Below are 25,506 nucleotides of genomic sequence, written 5' to 3'. Positions count from 1 at the left end.
TATCCAAGTTATTAACAGGGCAGTATTCTAAATTAGGCAAGCTCACTCCGCCCCCATGCAGGAGTAGAGCAAACTTCCAACAAACACGATTATATGGTGATGGTCTCTGTGTTACCTGTGACATTTAGTGAGGCATCTTTGCATTACCAGTCAACATTAAGGCAAAGAAGATAGGCAAAATATTTCTAATGAGTCATTCAACAGCTCCATTATTTCACCAAGGCAGAAAATGACATTAAAGTCCAAGGTCTTGAAGAGTGCTAAATCACTTAAAAAATGAATGCATTTCATACGAGCCCATAAAGGCGAGTTTAATTTTTGTTTGTTCCATAACATGGCAATATTAGTTTGAACATGATGTTTTTATTTTGTTTTTAACGCATGAATATTGTCAGTTATTCCATTACAATGTACAAACGGAAGGGAATGGATCTCCTCTCTACTGTACTGCAGCCTGCTGTGGAAGTGGGAGGGGCTCATGGCAGCTCTCACTACTCACTGTACTATCGGTGTTTTCCCGTTTTGTTACTAAAGTCTCCAATAAGCAGAGGTGGAAATTAAATATTTTCTCAGCCACTCAGACATTTAACCAGCCACTGTTTTTTTTCTTTCAATTACAAACCCCACAGTACAAGCAAATGACATAAAATATATGATTTATTCTTAACTCTTATGAAAACCAATTTACTGACAATAAGTTTACTGTACTTATGTACGTATACAGACTAATTTAACATAAGGATGGATACCTTAACAGAGGTGTAATGCAATAAGTTCACTTGAAGTAATTACTAACAGCAAATTTAACTACACAACCCTAACATTCTTGCAATTATTTTCTATGTTGAACATTTCCACATTTTTCTACAACTCCCCCAGATAGTATTTATTGAAGATGTGTCTAGTCATTTTTTAAACATTTTTAAATGGTATCAATAGCTGTTTTCTAACTGTTCTGTTTGTTGTTCCTTACTTATTACGTTTTCTATTGAAATTGTTACAATTATTCTTATTACTGAAAACATCTCAAAACGTGTTCATTATTAATTCTACGGGTCGTCATCATTGCTCTGTTGTCCCCATATCTGTCAAGTCTCCCGTTTTAATATAATATAAACTACTGTATATTACCTCTTGTATTTTATATCCCTCTCCACCACCTCCCCTCCCATGTTAGCTTCTCTCCCTCCCAGCCTTTACGGTAGCACCCTCTGTGACGTTACTGTGTGGTAATTAACATATCAGTTTGACACATTTTTCTGAATGGGCTTATGCGCATTTTAGCTTTAGTTGTCGTAGTTTTTCTGACCCGCCTCGTCTCGTTTCCACTCAGTGTTCTCGGACTATGGTTAGCTGAAATGGCGCTATTTAGAACCTCAGTGGAGAGAGGCGGGCCCAGGAGGACTGAGGAATTTCTTTAGATAAGCCCAATGTCCGTCAATGAAATCAACTAATGGACTGCCGCGGTCGATAAAAATTATATTTGATATACATATGTTTTTGTTAAATTATGACACCCTTGGTCGGTCCTATAGTATGTGCATCAGTCTGTAGTCCAGACTGTCACTCCTCCCCTGGACATAAGTTCAAACTGAATGCAGCTTTTTTTTTTTTCAGTTCAAATTGTTAACCCGCCACGATGGCGGGTGCGTTGCTCCAATTTACACGCCACTTCAGACTTTTACCTGCATTTGGCCAGTGGCGGGTGCTAATTTCCACCTCTGCCAATAAGCCATGTAAATTTGTTAAATTCCGCATAATCTTTCATAAAACTATCTCAGTACTCCTCCTTTGGTCAAATAGTCCCTAAGCAGCTGAATTCTCAGATTTGTTTAAAATGGTATGGCTTTTCATAGCTTGGAACGGGATTTGAGTATAAAACCATCTCTTTCGGACACATTGCTCTGCCCAATGGTGAGTCAGTAGATAGAATAGTGAGAGTGGCTGCAGTGAGGGTTGATCATAGCATTACTCAGCTTTCCAAATGTGATTTTTTTTTTTTTGCAATGTGGACATGGAGTAGAATGGGTCTCTTCTGCTCTGAGTGTTGGCGATGGTACATTGTAGGACTGCAGTGTTTGGGAAGAGCTCAATGCTTGCTTGCTGCTTACTCAGGACCACCCCTGCTCCAGAACATCCCTGTTCTAGTTTTCATAAAAATTGCTGATTCAGAGCTTAACTTTGTGTTTGACTTAGCGGAGGCGTTCAAGAGATGTGTTTGACCAAATGGGTTCCCGTCCTTAACTGCTGCTAGTCCTTACTCCGTACCAGTTCTTTGTGTTTTCGCCATGACTGGAAATTCCAGAGTTTGAAATAGTAATGTTGAACCAGTGAAAAGAACCCCTTTTGTTCATTGATAGCTTTTGTCAGGAGCTCTCAATGAGTTCATTGCAGCAAATCAAAACCTGAGCGACAAGAATAAAAATGCATAACTGTGTTTTTGATCAAATCTAAAACAAAAATCTATGCTTCAGCAATAAAATCAGATTACCACAAGAATAATTAATCATTACAATTTAAGTAAATATGTCACTTACAGCTGATCATTTCCCCCACAACCCATAAATACCTTTATGACTAATTTCTTTAACACTGTTGATCGTTTATTATCCTCCTAATAAACCTTGCATTAAAAGTTGTCTTTGATTCCCGTTTTCCAGCTGCTGGATAACAGATAAAGTCTGATGGCATCATACAGAATCAGTTTTTTTTTCATATGGTTGCTTTATTTTTATTCAGTGAAAAGTTTGCTAAAAGACAGTTCTGAATTCTGTATTGCAGACCAGCATTTTGCTGTGTTAGTCCTATTTTCTGTATTTAGTCTTTAATAATTGTCAGGGTGTCTTTCTAATCACTTAATTGGCCGGTTTATAGGCCTGACCCCAGTGTGACATTAAATTGACAGCATGCAGTCTCTCTAATGCTGTCAACCCACATTAAAGTTATAACACCACAGTCTTACTAAAACTACACATGAAGATAAATTAAATTAACAATTAAACAAATATTTGTATTCACCTTTTTATCACGAGCTCTACACAGGTCGTTATGTGCCATATTTAAAAATATGTATAAAAGCTACAAAGACCTTACCTTGTTACAGTGACGGCCAATACCCATGAGAAAGTTGTCCGGTTTGATGTCTCTATGGATGAAGTTCTTTGTGTGTACATACTCAATTCTGCTGATCATCTGGGGGGAAAAAACATCAAAAGGAGGGTGGGGGAAAAGCGCATGAGTTGCTTACCATTCAGTTATTACAGAACTATTTACAGAAATTGTTAGGAAACTACTGGCTCAGAACCTGTCTGATTTATTAAGGAGTTTCTCCACTGGCAAGTCTCACTGTAACCGGCTAATGTGCGGTTCACTGCAGTGGTGAGTTTTTCCTCCCTACTGTGGGAGAGTGGGTGGGCCATGAGCCCAGCAGCTGTGAACGACTCTGACATTTGCAGCGACACTTAGCAACGAAGAACTATAAGTGGTTCTGATGGACTCAAACCCACATTTCATTTTGACCCAAATATAATGAGAAAAAAATTCAGATGAGATTTTTTTTCTTGTTTTTTGCTATGCATATTCTGGCATACAAGATTTTTTAATGTGAAACTATTTAGATTTAGGTAAAGCTGTTAACCACTCCTGAAATTTGACTTTATGTTTTTCAAAATCGACTATGTTTTTCAAAATCCAACAAATAATAAAATGCAAATCACAACAAAAAATGCTTAAATATTTCTATTTAAGCATCAGGCGCCTCTGGTTTAGCAATCCAGTCAGCAATCGTGACAATTCAGAAAGAAAGGTAGAAAAATGATTTTCTACAAAATGGTACGCAGCTCACTACACTGAACTTAATTGATATCAGAGATCAATGTCAGGAAAAATTTTCATATTTGTGCATCCCCAACAATTACTTTTCTTTTGGAGCTGCACTGTGTTTTTGTAGATTTAGAAAAAGCATTTGCCAGGATTCCAAGAGAGGAGCTGTGGTACTGCATGAGAAAGTTTGGATATCTTAGAGTGGTGACATGTATGATAGCTGTAAGATTGTGGTGAGGTGTGCTGTAGGAGAGACAGAAAAGTGGGACATCACCAAGGATCGGTTCTGAGCCCTTTCCTATTTGCTGTGGTGATGGACAGGTTGACAGATGAGGTTAGAAAGGAATCTCCATGGACTATGATGTTTGCAGATGACATTGTGATCTGTGTTGAGAGCAGAGAAGAGTTGGAGGAAAATCTCGAGAGATGAAGGCTTGCCCTCGAAAGGAGAGGAGTGAAGGTTAGCCATAGCAAGACAGAATACATGTGTGTGAATGAGAAGGACCCAAGTGGAGACATGAGGTTACAGGGAACAGAAATAAAGAAGGTGAAAGATTTTAAGTACTTAGTGTCAACAGTCCAGAACAATGGCAAGTGTGGAAAAGAAGTGAAGAAACGTATCCAAACAGGTTGGAGCAAGTAGAGTGTCAGGTGTGATGTCCAATAAAAGAGTATCAGCGAGAATGAAAGGAAAGGTGTACAAGACGGTAGTGAGACCAGCAATGCTGCTTGGTTTAGAGTCAGTGGCAATGACAAAGAGGCAGGAGGCAGAGCTGGAGGTAGCAGAGATGAAGATGTTGAGGTTCTCTTTGGAAGTGACAAGGATGGATAAAATCAGAGGAACAGCTCATGTCAGATGTGTAGGAGATAAAGTCCGAGAAGTCAGATTGAGATGGTTTGGACATGTACAGAGGAGAGACAGTCAATACATCAGTAGACGGATGCTGAAGATGGACCTGCCAGGCAAGAGACCTAGAGAAAGACCAAAGAGGAGATTTATGGATGGAGTGAAAGAGGACATGAAGATAGCTGGTGTGAGAGAAGATGTGGAAGATAAGGTTACATGGAGATGGATGACTCGCTGTCATTTTAGGGGTAGCGATCCCTAAAAGGAAAAACCCGAAAGAGAAAGAAGAAAATTAATCTGTAGTAATAATAGCTCACTTTTGAAGTAAACCTGGACAAAAACTGTACAAAAGTCTGAAATTATATTCAATTTAATAATAAAGCACCAGGCTCAACTTTCGTGCATATTAAGACGGCAGAGGAAAAGATCCAAAATATGGAAGAAGTCATCACAGCTATGCTAAAGCTACACGCCAAGATGGAGGACAAATTGCTGTATCTGGAGAGTCTATCCAGATGTGAAAACAATAGAATGTATGTGGTGCTCGAGGGATCCGAGTAGGAATGGACAATGATGATCTCGTTTATAGAAACCTTACTATGTGAAGGTCTTGAGTTAAATGATGGCATCCCCAATCTCTAGTTTGAAAGAGCTCATCGGTCAGTGGGGTCGCCATTTCCATCATAATTAAGTTCTAAAGTTTCAGAACTAAAATGACAATACTCCTCAAAGCCTGGCAGGAGGAGGGGTTTACCTGGCAAGAAAACCACATAACTTGGATCACTACTATCCACCTATCATAATTCAAAGATGTAGGGAATATACAGAAATCCACAAAGTATTGAAAGAATATAATGTCCACTTCCAGACCCTCTTCCCCACATAGCTGAGCGAGGAAAAGGGTCTGTGGTACAACAACCTACCTTGTTGTAGGTTGTCATACCACAACCTACGACAAGGTAGAGGAGTCATCACAAGGCCTGCTGAGACAAGGCTTCACCGTGACAACCATCAAACCTCCAGAGACGCTCATGGGGCAGGTACAGCAGCTGCCCTGGAGTAGAGAGGGCCGACGAAGGGCGCATTTAAAGCCGGCCAGGGTTCCAACTACAAGGAGAGGCTGCAAATCTTCATGGGAACATCAGTGGGCCACTCCAGAACTTAGAGAGGATCTACCCCAGATAAAAGATAGCCGGAAGAATTGTGAAATACAGTGTATCACAAAAGTGTACAGTGAGTACACCCCTGACATTCTGGCAGATATTTAAGTATACTTTTTCAGGGGGAAACACTGACGAAATGACACCTTGACAAAATGAAAAGCTTATGTAACAGTGAAAATTTATTCCCTCAAAATGACTCAACAAATACAGCCATTAAAGTCTCAACCCCCGGCAACAAAATTGAGTACATCCCTAAGAGACTACACTCCTAAATGTCCAAACTGAGCACTGCTTGTCAATTTTCCTCCAAAATGTCATGTGACAAGTTAGTGTTACTAGGGTTCAGGTGTGCAAAGGGAGCAGGTGTGTTCAGTTTTGTAGTACAGCTCTCACATTCTCTCATACTGGTCACTGAAAGTTCCAACATGGCACCTCATGGCAAAGAATTCTCTGAGGATCTTAAAAGAAGAATTGTGGCGCTACATGAAGAGGGCCAAGGCTACAAGATGATTGTACCCTGAAACTGAGCTGCAGCACAGTGGTCAAGATCATCCAGCATTTTAAAAGAGCAGAATCCACTCAGAACAGACATCATGTTGGTCCTCCAAAGAAGCTGAGTGCACGTACTCAGCATCACATCCAAATCCTGTCTTTGAAAGACAGGCACAGGAGTGCTGTCAGCATTGCTGCAAAGATTGAAGAGGTGGGGGGGTCAGCCTATCAGTGCTCAGACAATTCGCAGCACACTACACGACATTTTTTTTTTGAATGGTACAAAATTATGCAAGACCAACTAACTGCAACATTAGTTAAAATGAAAACAAAAATATTCCCTTGTAGGGTTTCCCCTAGAAAACTTGCTAAGCCCAGTGGTCGGGGCACCAGGGCAGTCCACCAGCGGAAAGCTCTTTTTTTCTTTTTTCTTAAAAAATGTTTTGTTGACAGGAAATGTAAAAATATTACTGGGTAATTATATTACTGGAAGAGATTGCTTACAATGCTTAAACACACACTGTAGACTTAAAATCAACAAACCAAAAAAATACTAATAAACATAAATTTCTTGTACATCTGTTAAATTCCGAATAAAGTTATGATCCAGTGGCTCCATGAATGCTAATATTTTAACACGGACCACAGATATACAAATGCAACATTTATTTATTGAGATTATCAATGCTGCTAAATTTGACATGGTTTGATGCATCATGTAACCAGGAAAATAATAAAAATAATATAAAACCATAACTACAAGGCAAGCACGAAAGCTCCTCACCGGGCTGAACCTGAGGTTAGCGCTGGTTCGTTAACCACTAATACACTGGGCAACCGAGAACACATACCTAAACTTTACAGCGTAGACAGACATAGCAACATAGTTATACGTTGGACAGCGTATTGAGATGTAAACGCCACACATAACTATTCGTTCACAAAGATAAATCAATCTGACCACCCCCTCAACACGCACCTCTCAATTCGCGACAAGTTATTCCTGCGGTTCGCATAGAGCTGCGCAACCAGAGCTAAAGCGGTGGGTTTTAAACGCCTACCTTGAGTTCTCCAAAGAAACATAAATCCTCACAGGATGTTGATGTAAATATCCATACAGGTTAGCCTGTGTCCAGTTTGAGTGAAAGGAGAAGTGTGCGATCCGCACTGAGGTAAACTTCATCAAGCAGCATCAATGTGTGAGGCAACGCACAGAGCTGTGATACTGGTCCATGCACTGCTGGCTTTAAATGCATAAACTATAAACCCATCTTTAAGAAATAAATCTGCTCCGCTAGTGAAATGCATTTCACTAGCTTTTCAAAGCTTGCAATCCGACTGCAAGCTCACCAATCTCTGCTCTTCAACTGCTCTGCTCTCTGACTTAGAAAAAAAAAAGCTTATAATAAACTGAGGGAAACTCTGGGCCCCATAAATGCTAACATTTTAACACAGACCAAAGATCTAGAATTTTAACAACTGTTTATCCAGAATGACAATGACAAATTTGATTTAATGGTTTCAGCATAGATAAAAGATTTTAAATTTTAAATTGTTTAACATTTAACCTAAGATTTTAAGGAGCTGGCTTGTGGCTTGGACCACAACTACAATGTGATGCTATGAGTTTAATCTTTTGAGATGCATTTGTTCACAAATATATTTAGGAATATATATTTATGTCAACAATTTACAATTATCAGTGGTTCCTCTTATGGAATCAGTGGTAATTGATTATCACTGACTTCAATTCCCAGATTCCATTAAATCTATGTTGAAATGCTGTTAGTGGTGCTGATGTTCTAAACAGGAACAGGGGGCTCTCAATTAAAATTCTGCTCGAGGCCCCATACCACATTGGACTGGCCCGGCATGACGAGCTGAATCAGTTGTCGCTACACATCTCTCTGCTGGATGCAGCGGGACAAAGAAATACATTTAATTCATGAGGCGCAAATAGAGACAAAGGTTTTTCATTTTCCAACTGTTGAGTATTTAATAAAAAACTGACATTAGGTTGGCAGAGCCTTAACAAACGGGTTTTCATGATCTCGGCGTGGCCACACTGTGGCGTTGCGAAAAAACAAACAAAAAAACAGTGTGCTGAATGACTGACAGCTCCTCCACGGGCTGAACCACAGAGCGACTAACGCACAGTCCCACTGAGGAACACATCCATTAACTACCAGCGCAGACAGAGTCGCGCGCTGGCCAGCATGTGAGAGATGTAAATGCACACACCATACATAATGTAGTCACGTAAGGTGGTCTTTTTTATATATATATAAAGTGCTTTCAAAATTTGGCTTCCATACAAATGTAATTGACATATTTGTAGCATTAGTAAGCCAACAATGAAATTAAAATTACTGGAGACTTGACCAATTCATTCATTTTGGAAATACAAATGAGACGGGGGTGTTGTGCGTCACCGCTCTTCTTTGCCTTATTTATCGAACCCATGGAACCCATGAGTCAATTGGTCAGGCAGAGGTCAGATATAAAAGGGGTTACAATGACATCTGGGGAGCAAAAACTGTTCTTGTTTGTTGAAGATTATTGATAAGTACAACACAGCCCACACAGACAATCCCAAAACTGATGAAATTGCTAGAAGAATCTCTGGTTACAAAATTAATATAAACAAAACTCAAGTATTAACATTTAACTATGACCTCCGTCTTCAATTAAAACTGGGTACAACTGGAATTGACATGACACCGACTCTGTCCCCATGCGCAAGTAGAGCAAACCCTGACAAACAAACTGTTATTATAGCAGAGGTAATGGAACTCAATGCATTACCAGAGACATTTTTGGGTCATTTTTGCCTTATAAACCAATGTTGAGCCAAAGACTGCAGGCAAGAAAATTCTCTAACGAGTCCTACATTAGGTCTGTAAGCAGGAAATAACAGAGAAATCAAAGGTAAAGTCCAAGAGAAAAAATGACAAGGGACATAAAGTCATACAGCATTTACTGCAGTCCATGTTTTCATGCTGCCATAGAGCTACCATTGGAATCTACACATATAAAATCCAGCATAACTACCTTCACTTATTGATCTGAAAATGATTAGATGTTTAGCATTGTTATTTTAATCAGACTAAGTTGTGTTTATTTGTCGCTTAGCAGTCAGCCTAAAGGCACAGAGCCTTTAAGACATTAGCCAGATTACTTCCAGATAATATATTACATTGTTTAGGTTAAAGCAGTATTCATGACAAAGGGGGTACATAAGTATACTTTTCTTTATTCACATGTGTTTATTTATTTGCCTAATTAACCACTATAAGGCTTGTATTGATTATCAATAAGTGTCGTTATGACAAAAATGGGATGTTTACTTTGGGTTACTTTAGTGCTGACTATAGTTCCAGTCAATCAGTTTAATTTAGCTGGACATGAGGTGGGCTGCAAGCCATGATCCATTTCTTGCATTATTCCAGTCTCCTTTTTGGTTTTTGAAAATGTAATAAATTGTATTCCGCCCTTTACACGTTCTAGGTAGATTGCACATTTCCCACTGACAGCTTGGACCATGACTGTTATTTTCCCCCAAATCTCTCTGACCGCATTGATAAACACCGTCAATATTGTCGGTGGTCAGTTCCTCTACATAAGGGGTGTGTAGTTGCGACGCGGATTGGTTAGTTGCTGACAAATGCCCTGGAATGATTGAGGGAGGATTGCTCTACGTCAGCATGGGGGCAGAGCGGGTGTCATGTCAATTGGGATGCTGAGTCTATCAAATACTTAGGTGTTTCACTACTTAGGGCCTCCTCAAGGTGGTTTGATATAAATTACAGCCCACAAAATTTGAAAATAGTCAGATATACATAGATGGAATGTTATTCCCATTTTAAGTCTAAGCTCCTGGATAGAATTCTTCAGGATAAATATTGTTCCACAGATACCGTACTTATTTCAGTGTTTACCAGTCAGAACACTAATCTCTAATCTGTCTTAAAATGGGACAGATTATTAGCAAGGTATTTGTGGCAGGGTAAAAAGGCCAGAATTATATATAGGATGCTGCAATTAAGAAAAGGGTGGAATGGGCTGAAACCTTTAGTCCGCCTATGTTCACCATCATACATTGCAGTATGGAAGGAAATACTGCATGTATATTGGCACAATGTGCCTTCCATACATTGTGCCAGTATGGAAGGCACAATGATAAAAGGAATCCCAATAACAGTCCTACTTAATGATTATAATTATGAGAAGAACAGCAGATTCCAGGAGATTCTATGACAGGCAGCTTTCTCAAGTCGTGACAGGAATTGGTTAAAATTTGCAGAATAGAAGACATAAAATTATGAGGTGGTGTGGCTATGATTTTTAATTTTGCACTAAATAGAATTGAAACCTTACAGAAGGATCATGGACAGGAAAAAGATGATTGTTTTTGGTACCTGCAGGGGAAACATTATTTTAATAGACATTTTGAAAAGGTGATAGAAAAAGGTGATTCAAGTTTCATGGAGGTTTCTATCACAAAGTCCAGATCAGACAGCAAAATAATCTCTAAATTATATAATAGTGGTAATTCAGATGGAACAATATTGCACAATTTTTTGTTCCACTCATTCAGAAACGATATCAAGGCAACATGGATGCTTGCTGGAGACCTTGTGGGTCTAAGATTAGGGCTGTTGTAAACAAATATTTTAGTAATCGAGTAATCTATCGATTATTCTTACGATTAGTCGAGTAATCTGATAAAAAAAATTATAAAATAAAATATTAATAAATTTGGCATAACACCGGTGTTACTATCAGATATGAACATCAGTCCAGCTTTTTCATTTTTGAGCATCCCCAACAGTTACGTTTTTGTAGTTTAGTAACAATAATAGCTCACTTTCTAAGTTAACCTGAAGAAAAGTTATACAAAGATCTGAAATTCTATTCAATTTCATAATAAAGAGGCAGGCTCACAAATACGCTTATAAAAAATGTCTATTTTTGGTTTATGTATTCATCTTCAGTCAGTTTAAAAGATGAACTCTCACCTTGCCCCATACCTGTCAAGTTTTGGGTTTGAAAATACGGGAAATGTTCCCTGGAGTGGGGGGCTTGAGGTGGTGGGGGAAGGGGTCAGGTGAGCAAACGCACGTAAGATGTGGGTGTAGGCGGGGAGAAAATGGACCAGGGGACAGATGAACGTAAGTCCGGGGACCCGTAGGCCAGGGGACGAAAGTAAGAACGGGGGAGCAATACGGGATATTTACGGCACCTTCGTTCGTCACACTCAGAAACTCATCTACCAGCCATGTACCGCCACGATGCGCTCCACCACCCGTTCGTCCAGACCGGGATGATATTAAATTTATTGTGCAGTTCATCTGTAAAGCTACACTTACACTGTAACCATCAACTACTCAGCAGCCCGCCATGTTCAGTCTATCCACTCACCTGTATAAATACTCCCGCAGCGCTCTTCCCGCCGTTCACTTTCAACCAGCAGCTCCCAGAGAAGAAAGCCTGCCGTACTCGAGGCATCGTGCCAGTCATTTTAAGGATGCTTATTGGTTCCCCCATAAACGATGAAAACACGGACATTGTCAATCAATCAATAAAATCCCCACGGGCCGAACTTGAAAACCGGACGTTATGCCGCTAACATTTGCATTTGTCAACAACTCAGAGACGGAAGTCAGAGCTACGCGTAACGCAAGTAATGTTCCGACTGGAACCCGGTGCGCTAAATAATAAAACATAAATTAACGAAGCTTCGAGTCAGGTAAATTTTCCTCGAAGAGAGGTACTCTAATCATGCAAGGAATCGTTTCAGCTTCATCTAGGATTATAAGATCACATTCGGAAGAGTTCCACAAACATTGAAAATGTATTTAATGTAAACATTCCATTTAAATGTGAAACTTTGCATTTGGGCAACTTACTGTTTGACTCATGGAAAAACAAAGACAAAAAACTGCTGGCTATACTATTGGCAGTCAGTAAGAAATCAGTCATGAGGAAGTGGTTAAAATCAGAACTACCCACTACTGATGAATGGATTGAAATTGTCTACCAGATTTATGTTATGGAAAAGATTTATTTTTCCCTCCAAGTTAAAAAAGAGAATTGCACCACTGCACTCCCAATTTTTGTTAAATTCTGTTCAATTTTGTTATTGCATCATTCACAACTCAGTAAAGGTTTGTAAAAGAAAATACTAGAAAGGCTGTTTGGACAAAATCACTTGGACTTTCAGCTTCCATCCTCATATTTTAAGTGGGTAAAGTTGTAATTAATGAATGTGATAGAAATCTGTCTAAATAAAAAAATAATTTGAGAAAAAAAAGCAGTAAGCTCACAAAGACATTTCTAAAATAATGTCTGTACTACAGTTTTTAGTTTATGTTCATATTCAATCAATTTAATAGCTGAACTCTCACTTTTCCCAGTTATTTACAGCCTTCGTCTCCATTTGAGCGACAGGATTTGATACCTTCATCACACACAGAAAAACATTCGCCAGCTACGTACCAGTACGGTTCATTCCACCACCCAGTTGTTGCAACTGGGATGGCAGGAAATTTACTGTCGATTTATTCGTAAAGCTACACTTGCTTTACGAATGCATGTGTTATATTCATCTACAGTATATGAGTATCCGCTCCACCTATATACACACACCCGCCATGCGGAAGTGACGCAGTGACAGGAGATGGAGCCGCTCCCTCGCCATTCAATTCTTATGGAGCTTGCACAGTGAGGCGACAGTTATCCAGCCAAGCGACTGATGAAATTTGTGCATGTGAAATTTCGAGCTCGTACACAGACGTGCACACACGTGCATGCAGGCTAGTAAAATTTTAATTAAAATTGACATTTTAATCAAATTAAAAACTCATTCCATTTCATAAAATTTTTTTAAATTTATCAAATTTACTTATAAATTTATTTATTTTTACTATTTATAAAAACTAAACAGCCTACAGTATTACTGTATTGTTCTTACATCTAAAATAGGGATTCCCCAAGAAAACTTGCTAAGCCGGGTTGTCAGGGTTCCAAGGCGATCTACCAGCAGTCCGTGGTGTTTGTGTCTTAAAAGATGTTAAGTTGACAGGAAAAGTTAACATATTACTGAGTAATTGTAAGTTACAGGAAGAGATTGCCAGTAAAATGCTATTTAAACCCACAACTATAGAGTTTTAAAAACAACAAAAAATGCAATTAAAATTAAAGCTGCAAGCAGCATTGGAGGCCCTCGAAGGTCAGCGCCACTCCAGCCTCATGTTGCCCGCGGGTGGTCCAGCAACGCTACCTGCTCTCGCGCAGTTCCCACACATGTCCACTCGGCGAAACAAAATGTTTTCAATAATGCTCTATGACGATGCACAAAAAAATCTGCTGCAGATCAGTTGATATCTTAAAGGGATATAGCTGTTAGAATAAACTAGGGGTCATAATGGAGTTAATTTACAATTTAATACTATTGAGCTCTTTAGAGGTTAACAAAGATCAATCATAAGTTTGGTGAAAATCAGATGATGCATTTATGATTTAAAAACAACTGTATGCAAACAGCAAGAGATTAGAATTCGCCATTCAGCCATGGCATAATTCGAGCGCACACATTTTCATTCTCAAAGCAGAATTTTATGTCTCTTGTTCTCAAAACTTTTAATATTTGTGCAAACGCACCGGTATGACACTTGCATTCTACTGGCTGAGAGGTTGCCAAAAGACGGTATTTTTTTTGTTCTAAGCGCAAGCAGAAAATGATTCACAAGTGAGCAGAGAACTTTGCAAGCGGAGATTTGATCCAAGCAGAAACAAGTTTTGAGCGTGAGGAGAAAGGTTTGAAGTCTAAAAAGGTTTGAATTGACAGTTAATATTTGAAGGAGAGCAGAGGTTTTGAATGCAAGCATTACAAATTTTGAGAAGAAAGACTTGAAGCTTATGCTTATGTGAGGAGCCATGATCTGTGATATCACAAAGAAAGTTGAATGCAACTGGGAGCTTAGGTGGGGAAGTTATTCCACCTTGATGTTTCATAGCGAAGATTTGATTTGAGGCTTAGCCATGCCCACACACTTTGATGTATGAGAAAGATTTTGATCATTTTTGACCTCCAATGCCTCAAGACTGTGCTGACAGATTTTGAAGCCTGGATCTGGAAAGCTGTAGAATGAGTTTGTTCAGATACAACATATCTAACAGAGACAAAATTATGGCTTTGATATAAAATGGCTGACTTCCGCTTGGCTCCTAGAGACTTTTTTTTTTACGTCCTGTCAAGATGTATGTGTGTATATGTACACATATGTATACATCTACAGTCAAGATGTATATGTACACATATACATCTTGACAGGAAGTAAAATCAAGATGTATGTACTGTATATGTGTACATATACATCTTGACTGACAATAATTTCATGATTGTCAGTGAAAGCATAGCTTGGGGCAGATTTTTAAAAAGATTTCTAGGAGGCGCTGAGGAAGAATTAGGCCACACCTACCAAATATTGGACTGCATTCCTCTAGGGGGTTGGACAAGGGTTGATCACAGTGAGTTTGGTGCAGCTCAGCTGAAATATGTGGAATTTGTGACCTGTGACTTCACCGCACTACCAGTTTCACGCCCTCCACCGAACCTCTTCGCACTTTTAAGCAAGTGAGACCAACTAGTTTTCTGTCTTCTGACACAAGATCATCTTGATTAGCTCAAGGGGGTCAGAGCATCCAACCAGGATCACTCATGCCAAGTTTGGTGCCAATTGATCTTTTTATGTGAAAGTTATAGTGTTTTGTTTGCTTTGGCGAGTACGGCAAGTTTGCCACTTGGCCCCTAAGAATATACGAAAACTCAGTTTTCTGATAACTTTTAATGCCCCACCCCTTAACTGCATCCTGGCCAAAAATGAAGTTGATAGCTCGAAGTCACTAGGAGGAGTTCGTTAACGTTCGAGGTGTGTAAAATTGAAAAATGGCCAAAATTTGGCCCCAAATGGGCACCTTCTTGTACATTTTAGGGGTTACCTCCAATAAACATTTTTTCTTGATTAAAAAAAATCAAGCTACCAAATCTACCAAATTTCAGATCTGTATCACCTACAGATTTTCTAAACTCACGTTAGAGGGTGCTGTAGAGCAGTTTGGCTATGCCCATTTGTGATTCCACTAGAATCCCAAAATTTTAGTTTGAGGACAATTTTGGGTGAAATTCACTGCTTGAACCTAAAAAATATCAATTATTTGCACGTATGTTTAATCCAAATTAAGTCAGCAGCTCCAGAAGGCCCCCAAGGACTTAAAGGCTCCCTCATAAATGTTAATATTTTAACACAGACCACAGATATATAAATTTTAACATTTGTTTATTGAGAAGATGATTTATACTCACTTTGATTTAATGGTTTTAGCATACATAAATTAGAATGTTTTAAATTAACATTTAAATTTAAGATTTTAAGGAGCTAGCAAGTTTACTACATAAAAGTTCAAAGAACAATCTAGATAGATTGTTTAGTTTGTTTAGTTACCACAGTGACATCTGATGCTGTGAGTTTAATCTTTGAGATTGAGTTCTGTTTGTTCACAAATATATCTCAGTAAATTACATTTATTACCAATTGCTTTTTAGGTTGGCCAATTAAATTACCCTCTTTCTCCCAGAAATGACTAAATTTGTGTTAAAATGCTGTTAGCAGTGCTGATGTTGGAGGGGCTCCTAAGTCAAATTCTGCTCAAGGACTCGTACAATTGTGGACCTGCCCTGCATGATGAGTTAAATACACTAAACTGTGCATCACTGCTGGGTACAAATAGGTACCGGCAGTGACGTTCTTTCCACTCAAGAATAGGAGAGAACACATGCTGATCATGGAAAATAGCCTAACTTCCCATCATCAAAAGTCCTTTTTAAAAAGATTTTTTTTCCAAAAGCAACACAACTGTGTTAAAGTTTATTATTTTTTACTTTCCAATGATACCCACTTTATGTATATTGAATAAATAAAAATAATAATAATAATAATAAAACACTTGGATTTTCCAAATAGTTTTCATTAATTTTTTGAAAAGCCTGATTAGAACGCATTATTTATGCTAATTTGAACGCCCCTCCTGACACTGCGCTGAAACATTGTAAAAGACAACCGGTTAGGGCATCGCGAACAAATGCCCAAATTAGCCAACAGTGATATCATGTTAAACCTTAAACCAGGGGTCACCAACCTTTTTTGAGACTGGGAGCTACTTCGCGGGTACAGAGTAACACGAAGGGCTACTTGTTTGATACAGACATAAATTTTCTTGGCTCAGCCTTTATAACAATAGTATATACAGTATATATGTATATACAGTATATGATTGCATGCTGCCTGATCACATTAATGTTAGTTAGGGACTACTGACAGACAATGGTTCTCAGTAATAATTTACCATGGCAGCTATGGTAAATTGCTATTACGTGATCAGAAGTTCTTAGTTCAGAGTTTGAAGTTTGATTCCCTTTTGGAGTTTTTCTGTGTGATTCTGAATTGCCCACAAGTGACTGAGAGTATGACTTGTTGCAGCTGCAGCTGTATGGCTGTACGTACTTGAGATTTTCCTTTAAGATAAGATAAGATTTATTTGTCATCGTCATCAACAGATTACAACGAGATTGAGATTTGCTCGGCTCGAGTTAAGATGCAGGTTATGTGTATATACATAATATACAAAGATAAAGAAATAAATAGTACAAAATGAGAAATAAATAGACATCAGAAGATGGTTGCAGCGCCTGGAGGTGTCACAAATAAAAAATTTAAATAAAAAAGAAAAGTTATTGTATTTTTTTTATTATCCAACCCTCTTTACTATTAACAAAATTGTGGAGAGAAGAAAGATCATTTGTGCCAAAACATCTGGTATGTAGAGCACATCAGTGTGAGTTGGCACCCCAAAGCCTAAATCTTATTGGTCAGTTTGCATTTTCTGTGAGCTAAAAATGATGAGCGGAGTTTGAACCTCCCGTTGTTCTAAGATTCTGCCTGAGCTTTTTACAGTGTGCGTGGTTCTGGCAGGGTCGCCGTTTTTTTTGTGGTTTCGCAAACTTAGAAGCTGATGGGTCACGCATTGGCTGACATCAGCAGATGTCAAAAAAAATGTCAGACAGATTGGAAGGTATGCACAAAACTATCACTGCACCTGACTTGTAAGAGCACAACCACCTCTCCAACGTGCATCATGTGCGCGTCGCACAAAAGCAGCACAAACCTAAACCACTAAAGCAGCACATCTTTTTTTAAATTTTTTTACACAAACGATGCTAAATAAAGACATGCAAGCAAAGCCTACCAGTGTGATCCACGGAAAGAGGAGGATGTTGAATTTTCTAAAACAAAACATCCCTATTTCCCACCAGCAATATCAAAAAAACTATTAAAGACGGACAAAAATGAATGCCTTTATATTATTCAGCAGACTAATGTATCTGTAGAAGAGAAGTTTTATTGAAATCTGATGAAAAATACAAATTTGGGGAGTGGTCAAAAATACCCAGTTTTGTCAATTTTTGATTTCTTTTTTTCCAGTGGTCAAATTAGCTTTGGAAGCATTTTGTAGCCTAATAAATCTTTATTAAACAGTCCCAGACCCCTACAAAAAAAATTGCTTATTAAGACCACACAGCAGGCTGGGAAAAATAGCTTTTGGGGCTTGGTTTCAACATATATTTTTTTAATATGGCATCCCAAAAATGCCATGTCTGCTGTTAGGGTCAACATTGAAATTTGTTTTATTTTTCAAAATGACAGTTTTAAGGAATTTTCACTTTTAAAGTACCGTATTTTCCGCACTATAAGGCGCACCTTCAATGAATGGCCTATTTTAAAACTTTTTTCATATATTACAAACCAGCGTTCTGAAAACTCCATTTATTCCCAAAATGAATAAACAGCTGTTTTATTATTTTCCCCGAGGTAAAGTAAGTGATGTGGTATTTTCGTGACACAGTTTATCTTTTAACAAAAGCAAGGTATAACATATAGTGGAGGGGAACTTTTCCTTGATTCAATAAACACATAAAAAACAGAATAATACTGTTACGGTAAATCAAACGTTAGTGCAATGACAATATATATCCACTTCCGCACCAATGATTCGTTCATGTTAAATTCTGTCGCTGCTGCTCTATTCCCGTGTTCTACTGCGTGACTGATCACCTTGAGCTTAAACTCTGCGTCATAAGCGTGTCTCTTAATAGGAGCCATTTTGGGGTCTTTACACAAAACCCAGCATGCACTGCGCGCTTCTTCTTCTACGGGGGAAAATGAAGTCGGCGGCTGCTTACCGTAGTTGCGAGACCTGTTGTGGCTCAATATTGATCCATATATAAGGCGCACCGGATTATGAGGCGCACTCTCGGCTTTGAGAAAATTGAAGGTTTTTAGGTGTGCCTTATAGTGCGGAAAATACGGTAAGCTATTTATACTGTGTATTTTCATGTTTTGCAATATGATTTATATATATTTTAAAAATTTCATTACAAATAAGTGTCAAATTGATTTATTTTTTATGTAATCAGCTTTCAAATACCCCATCTTTTTCTACTCAAATGTTTTTTGAGGCAAGGTACACCTACCCCCCAAAATCTCAAAAACCGTTAGACATAATGGGCTGAAATTTTTTCTGCTCTTTTCTGGTAATACACTTAATAGAAAAATGCTTTTAGAGTACTAAAAATTTAAAGAAAAACAATTGACTGCCGGTACCTAGCACAAAGGGACTAACAGGAGACTTGATTTGTGTGGCTTTAATAGCGCTCCCATTTTGTTCGTGTTGAGCTTTTAATAAGTTAATAAGTTTTTAATAAGGGCTACAGAGACTGTTTTGGATACTCAAAACAAGCTTTGTGGGTTAGGGTTAATTAGTGCAATTTTACTTACTTGGTCTGCCAGCATGAGGACAGTTTTCATGGTAAATCGTCGAGAGCAGAAGTTAAATAGGTCCTCCAAACTGGGTCCAAGCAAGTCCATGACTAGGACGTTGTAGTCTTTCTCCTGGCCATACCACCTGTTGACACACAAAAAAACTATTTTGCAATGTGCATCTGACATTTAATTGAATCCATGCTGTTTTTGATCTGAAAAACCTTACTTGTAGCTGCATAATGACTTAAGCACATGACCACCACGTTAACTTCCAACATGTTTTATGCAACATTAAACTGACAGCAGCACTGATCTCTCACTCATGCAAAAGCACACATATACAAACACATATATACACAGCCCTGGAAAAAATTAAGAGACCACTGAACATCATTGAAAACCTCAAGTTTATTCCACCAAATATTGACTTCTGAACTCTTCTTGAGTTAAAACATTAGTATTGTTGTTTCTAAATGGATATGAACTTGTCTTCTTTCCAATAGTCAGAATCTGCAAGAGTTACGTGAAACTGTGTATGATCGGTGATCGCCAATCACAGTCTCGTGTTGCCGTTCACCAAAACATTCATCTGTATCTCACTTAGAAGCCTGTGTGTGCAGCGTATCTCCTCTTTTGTTCACACTGCAAAGCATGCGGCAACAAATCCTAAGTGATGTGGTGAAGAACTTCAACACTCAGACTCAATGAGGAAGTTTGCATGTTGCAACGCTGAAATACCTCGGGGGTGAAGAACATCAAAATGCATCAACACAACAAATCTAATATGACATTTAAAAAACAAACACCTGACGAAGTTTGGCTAAATCAACGTTCACTGCAGGGGAAAAAAAAAGATATACGTAGCGGCCTGACAGCAGCAGGTAAAGCACTGCACACCTTCCAACACTCACCCAGAAGAGCATGATAGTCAGAAAGCAAATAATCTGAAAAAAAATTTAAGCCTTCGGGCTAGTGGTGTAAGATGCTGGGCTAGATCACCGCTATGTGCTACTGGTAGTAATATTTCATAGACGTAGCAACGTTTCTGCTCCACCTGGCAGTGAACTCTCCCACTGAGCATCATATATATATATATATATATATATATATATATATATATATATATATATATATATATCAGGGTTTCCTGATATATATCAGAAATATATATACCAGAAAACTTGCTAGGTCGGGGCGTCGAGGTGATCCACCGTGTTTTTATATTAAAAGATGTTAAGCATAAAGGAAATGTAAAAATATTACTGGGTAACTATACATTAGGGAAAAACATCGCCAGTGAAATGCTATCTAAATTCACAACTAGTCTTAAAAACAGCTAATCAAAAAATACAATTAAAATTAATATCAATTATTCGCACTTCTGTTTAATCCAAATTAAGTCAACAGCTCCCCAGGGCTTCAGGGGGCACTTAAATGGTAATATTTTATCACAGACTACAGTTTGAGATTATTATTATTGCTGTTAAATTTGATTTAATTGTTCCAGCATACATAAATTAAAAGATTTTAAATTGATTAACATTTAAATGTAAGACTTAAAGGAGCTGGCAAGTTTTCTTTGTAAAACTTCAAAGAACAATATTCATAGTTAACTTGTTTTACCACAGCAGCTGTGAGTTTAATCTTCGAGTTTGAGCTCTGTTTGTTCACAAATACAAATTAGTAAAGTGCAATTATATACATGTATACATGTGCGTGTATTTCATATATATAATATATATATATATACACACATACACACACACACATTACATTGTACAGTGCGCCTGTCTGACAGCGTCAGCAAAATTTTGCTCAAAATATACAGAGTAGAGATGACGTGCGTGTTGCTCTGAAGAACATAATTTTAACGATCCGACAAAAAAAAAATAATCAGGTTCGACTAGCTTCACTGAGGAACTCAGTGTCTTCAGAAAACTCCGCCGCCATTTTCTAACAGACATGTTGGGAAGTAACACAACAAAAGAGGAGCGGCCATTTCCAACCACATAGCTTTTCCCTGCCTTGGATCCAAATGCGGCCTAAAGAGGCTTCACAGTGAAATAAGGTTGTTTGGTTGAAAATATGTCGTCACAATAATTGATTCATGATTAGCGAGCCCTATCTCAACGAGACCTTCGCTAAATCACTGTTGGTTCTCTGTGTCTAGGATGGCAAAACAAACGGAAACACAGAAATACGATGACACCAACTAGACTTAGAGGGGAGAAAAGATTTTCCTACCTGATGTGTGGAATCCCGACTCCACCTTGAAGGATCTTGTACAGCTTGCTTTCGTATAGGAGCTGTGGATGTCTGGCTTTTTGGGATTCTAGTTTTACAGCTACCTCCTACAAATAACACACAACATGGTAGCTGTTACCGCTGCAGTTCAAGAATTGATACGACAAATACTTCGGATATACCAATAGGCTAACATGAAATCTTAGTTCTCCGGCAAAAAGACAGGGCAGTGTTGCTATCTGCCTCTCATAGTAAGAATCTAAAATGAACCATCCCATTCCCAAACAAGAACCCAGAAACAGACTGATTCACCAAGTTACCTCTCCATTTGTGATGTTGATTGCCAAATAAATGTCGCCGAAAGATCCCGATCCAATTTTTCTGACGAGCTTGTACTTTCCACCGACTATGAACTCGGCTTTGGAACCACTGCTGCTGGCCATAATATCAACCGAAGAACAATTACCAACAGAAAAGCTTTAGGATCGTTGCGTTTGTTGGTCAAGCTCGGTTATCGGTAGAACATAAAGTCGCGTTATTAGTAAAACCACTGTACAACCTGTCACAAACAATTCCCCCCCCCCAATACAAAAATGATTATTTTAAGTGGATCTCGACCAATGATATTGGTTTTGTCATGAGCTAGAACTTATAATTTCTCTAGAAATGTCGTGCCAAACAGAAGGAGTAAATCCAAAACTAAATCCCAACAAGATGAAGGCCTTTAACGAGAAGCTAACGTCAGCACAGCAAAGTTTAGCATCAAGCTAACGTTGTGGCGAGCAGCAACACTGAAAAGTGTCCCAAGTTTCTGTCACAAGGAGCTGAAAGCAACGCTCCCGATGATGGTAATGGTAGTTCTACAGTCTCCGAACTGTTTTTCCGGCTAACTTTAAGAACCGCAACCGTCTGTACAAAGCGCAACCCACTCACTCCGCCATCTTGTCTTCTCTACCCTTCCTCAACTGGTTTCAGTTGAAGGCGATTAGCTATGCTGTCTCATGGCCCCTTCAAGTGCTGTTGGGAATTTCATAACTATCACGAACAAAACACGATTTCTAAAGCATAAATTAGCTACCTTATTTTTTATGATATAAAATTAGACATCATATTTCTTTTTATTGTCTTTCATGGTTAATTTAACTTGGTAAATTATGTGATGTTGCTACTTCTGTTGTACAACTAATTTTTACGTGACTGGTGAATAAGTAAAATAAAAACAATAGAAAAGAATAGTGGGGCAATATCTTTATTGTCTGACAGTTTGAAAATTCTAGTGTCAAAGCAGCAAATTAACTTAAGTGGGACCACATTCATAAAAAAGGAAAACTTACAAAAATAGGAATAAGAGACAGTATTATACTGAAAAGAAATTACAACATAAGAAAAATAATAACATATGATTATTACAATAGTATTTAAACTGAGTTTGTGAAATTCAACTCAATTGTCTTCTTTTATTAGCTTTTAACCTTATTACTGAATTGACTTGTTTCAAGTATTTGCAGTTGTCTTCAAAGTGTTATTATTTTGTATTTTGTAATGTCATTTATACTTCAGACTTCAAGCACAAGTCCAACTTCTGTCATCTACAGAAATGCTCAAATGACTCTGCAGTTACTGAGCTTATCAGCAGATGGACTGAGTACAGAAAGCTGGTGGGCCGCTTTGTGGCATGGTGTAGAAACAACATTGTTTGTTAACATCTTGAACGTTAAACAATGGAGATGATTGTAGATTTCAGAAGAGCAGGGTCAGATCAAATTCTATTTCCATCATGGGAGAAGAGTGGAGGTGATTGAGGAGCATGAATAAGCAGCATCAGAACCAGAACCTAAAAATGACTAAACAACCTGATTAAGATTTTCTGGGGACGATTGTGGAACCTCTGGAGATGATTGCGCAAAGACGGGTTTTGCATAAAATCAAGAGAATTATGAAAACCCTGAGAATCCTCTTCATCAGACTGTCACAGAAAGATAGCTTACTCTGTCAGAGGCTTCTTCAAATTTGTTGTAATACAGACCACTGCAGGAGGGCCTGCCTGTCCACAGCCATCATATGGAGGTATTTTTGGTGCAAAACTATTTGTGCCTTGCTACTGTAAAGTTGAAGTTGGACAGAAAAATCCTATAGTTATTGTGGATCTTTCCCAATCTGTCACAAATACAACTCTTTAAGCACAAATACACAAACTGTTTTCTTTGAGTCACACTTTAAAAAAGCTTACATATTCAGTGTTGCTCCAAATAATATAAAACTAATGGTGCAAAACAAATGATCATACCCGTATCTCATACAATAACTTGCAAATATTTATTTATCACTCACAGACACAAAACTGCTGCTACGCCTTCACATATTCTTCATTAGGGGTGCCCAAATTTCACTCTACAAGTCACAAAATATAAAATTTATGCTCTAATACTTTTGCTCCACTCAGTCCAGTACATTTGGAGCAAAACTAATTCAAACACCCGTATTAACATCTTGACACAGACACATTTTTTTAAATAATATTTTTTCCTTAACACAGATAGAGGTCAGTGAATGCAACTACACAAAACCGATGATGAAGTTACAAATCCTGCTCTACAAGTCGCACTGTCTTATTTTTATTTTTTTTAGCGCCTTAGTTTTGGACCATTTCCCAGCTAGTATACCTAGTATCCCATATGGGGCCCCAGGTGGGCCCCATATGGGATAAACGAGGGCAACAATTTAGGTCCCACAAGGTTTTGACCGAGACTTCCATGGTGGCCCTATGGGAAAACATGCTTGTGTTATTGAGGAGGTCTTGAAAGCATTTTGCCAACCGACCCATAATATCTCGAGTTGAGGTCTCGAGATGGGGGTGGTAGCACACCACCCCCACTACACACAGTTTTGGTGGTGTGCTACTGCCTCATCCACTTAGGCAGTAGTTATGGTGGAAACACTGGTGGAAACATCAGTGTTTCCACCATACACTGATGTTGTATGGTGGAAAAGAGTCACCTCGAAGCCACATGGAAATTGTTCTCCATTGCCTCTCAGAACTCCTCTCACATCTAGGTTTTAGTCCCAGCAACCACCCAAACTGCATGCCACTTGGACTGTACCCACCAGCTACTTCCAGGGTCCCATAGGCCAAAAAGACAAAACAGGACTCTTTCTTCAGCCTGACAGCCTCACTGTCATATTTATATGATGTTGCCACTGTGACAAGCACTGACAACCTTGCAGTCACACCTCCATTAAGACAACGGAGGAACAGAACATGGCCCACTCCAACTCAATGACTGTCATCAGAAATTCACCATCCGAAAGACTGACCTATAGATCCTCTTTGTGGGTTCCAACCTCCAGACCATCTTCATGGGTACCTCAGCAGCATGACCGACCTCCAGAGACTCTTCATGGGTACCTCTAGCCTCATGGTCGACCTCCAGAGCCTCTTTGTGGGTCCTTCCGGCCTCACAGCCGACCTCTAGACTTCAGGGTCTTCCGTCGCCTGCTCCCTCCAAGGTTGCAAGGTTCCTGCTCCGCCAGTGCTGGCCACCAGACTTTTGGCTACTTCGGCACAAATGCACTGGAGAAATCAAAGTACATGATCCTCACAGAGCTGCCTGCTTTAGCTAGATGATAGTAGAATTGTTAAAGCAGTAGTATGATGGTGTCGTCAACTCCAACTCCACGGCGATAAGCAAACTGCAGGGGATCCTGATATGTGCTTGTCTGCTTACTCAGATGGGCCTGAGTAAGCATCCCAGTTGTTTCTGTGTGTTTCTACTATATTTTTTTATATTTATTTAAATATACTTAATTTATTATTATTTACTTGTTTGCACTGCCTTTGAGAGTTGCTACTTTTAAAATTTCATTGTGCTTTCTTGCACAATGAATGCTGACTGAATCTGATAAATAAAAACAAAATAAGACAGAACTGATAAAACTTGAACCAGAACACATGCAGTACATACCAGTTTCACACTTACCTGTAGTTAATATTTTGTAATACTGTACATATCACTCAGAAGCATTTGGGACCGGAAACACAGTAAATTCAAAACAATTT

General features: G+C 38.6%; 1 protein-coding gene across 5 annotated transcripts in view; it reads right to left on the bottom strand.

The window, feature by feature from the left end:
* The window catches only part of csnk1a1 (casein kinase 1 alpha 1), an 84,414-nt gene extending 61,957 nt beyond the window's left edge, over nt 1-22,457 (bottom strand). For 3 of the 5 annotated variants that reach the window (XM_023328264.1, XM_023328266.1, XM_023328265.1), the window contains exons 1-4: nt 21,770-22,424; nt 21,450-21,556; nt 19,221-19,347; nt 3,094-3,192 (exon numbers count right to left, since the gene is read on the bottom strand). In XM_023328264.1, the coding sequence (XP_023184032.1) occupies nt 3,094-3,192; nt 19,221-19,347; nt 21,450-21,556; nt 21,770-21,892 (456 nt within the window). In that variant the 5' untranslated portion in view covers nt 21,893-22,424. Of the gene's footprint in view, nt 1-3,093; nt 3,193-19,220; nt 19,348-21,449; nt 21,557-21,769 lie in introns of all 5 variants that reach the window. The other 2 variants (XM_023328268.1, XM_023328267.1) reach the window with 2 other exon arrangements.
* Between the last annotated feature and the right edge of the window lie 3,049 nt (nt 22,458-25,506).

Source organism: Xiphophorus maculatus, chromosome 23, assembly GCF_002775205.1.
Source record: "Xiphophorus maculatus strain JP 163 A chromosome 23, X_maculatus-5.0-male, whole genome shotgun sequence".
In the NCBI taxonomy this organism is placed as follows: Eukaryota; Metazoa; Chordata; class Actinopteri; order Cyprinodontiformes; family Poeciliidae; genus Xiphophorus; species Xiphophorus maculatus.
This window is presented reverse-complemented; position numbering and strand designations above follow the sequence as displayed.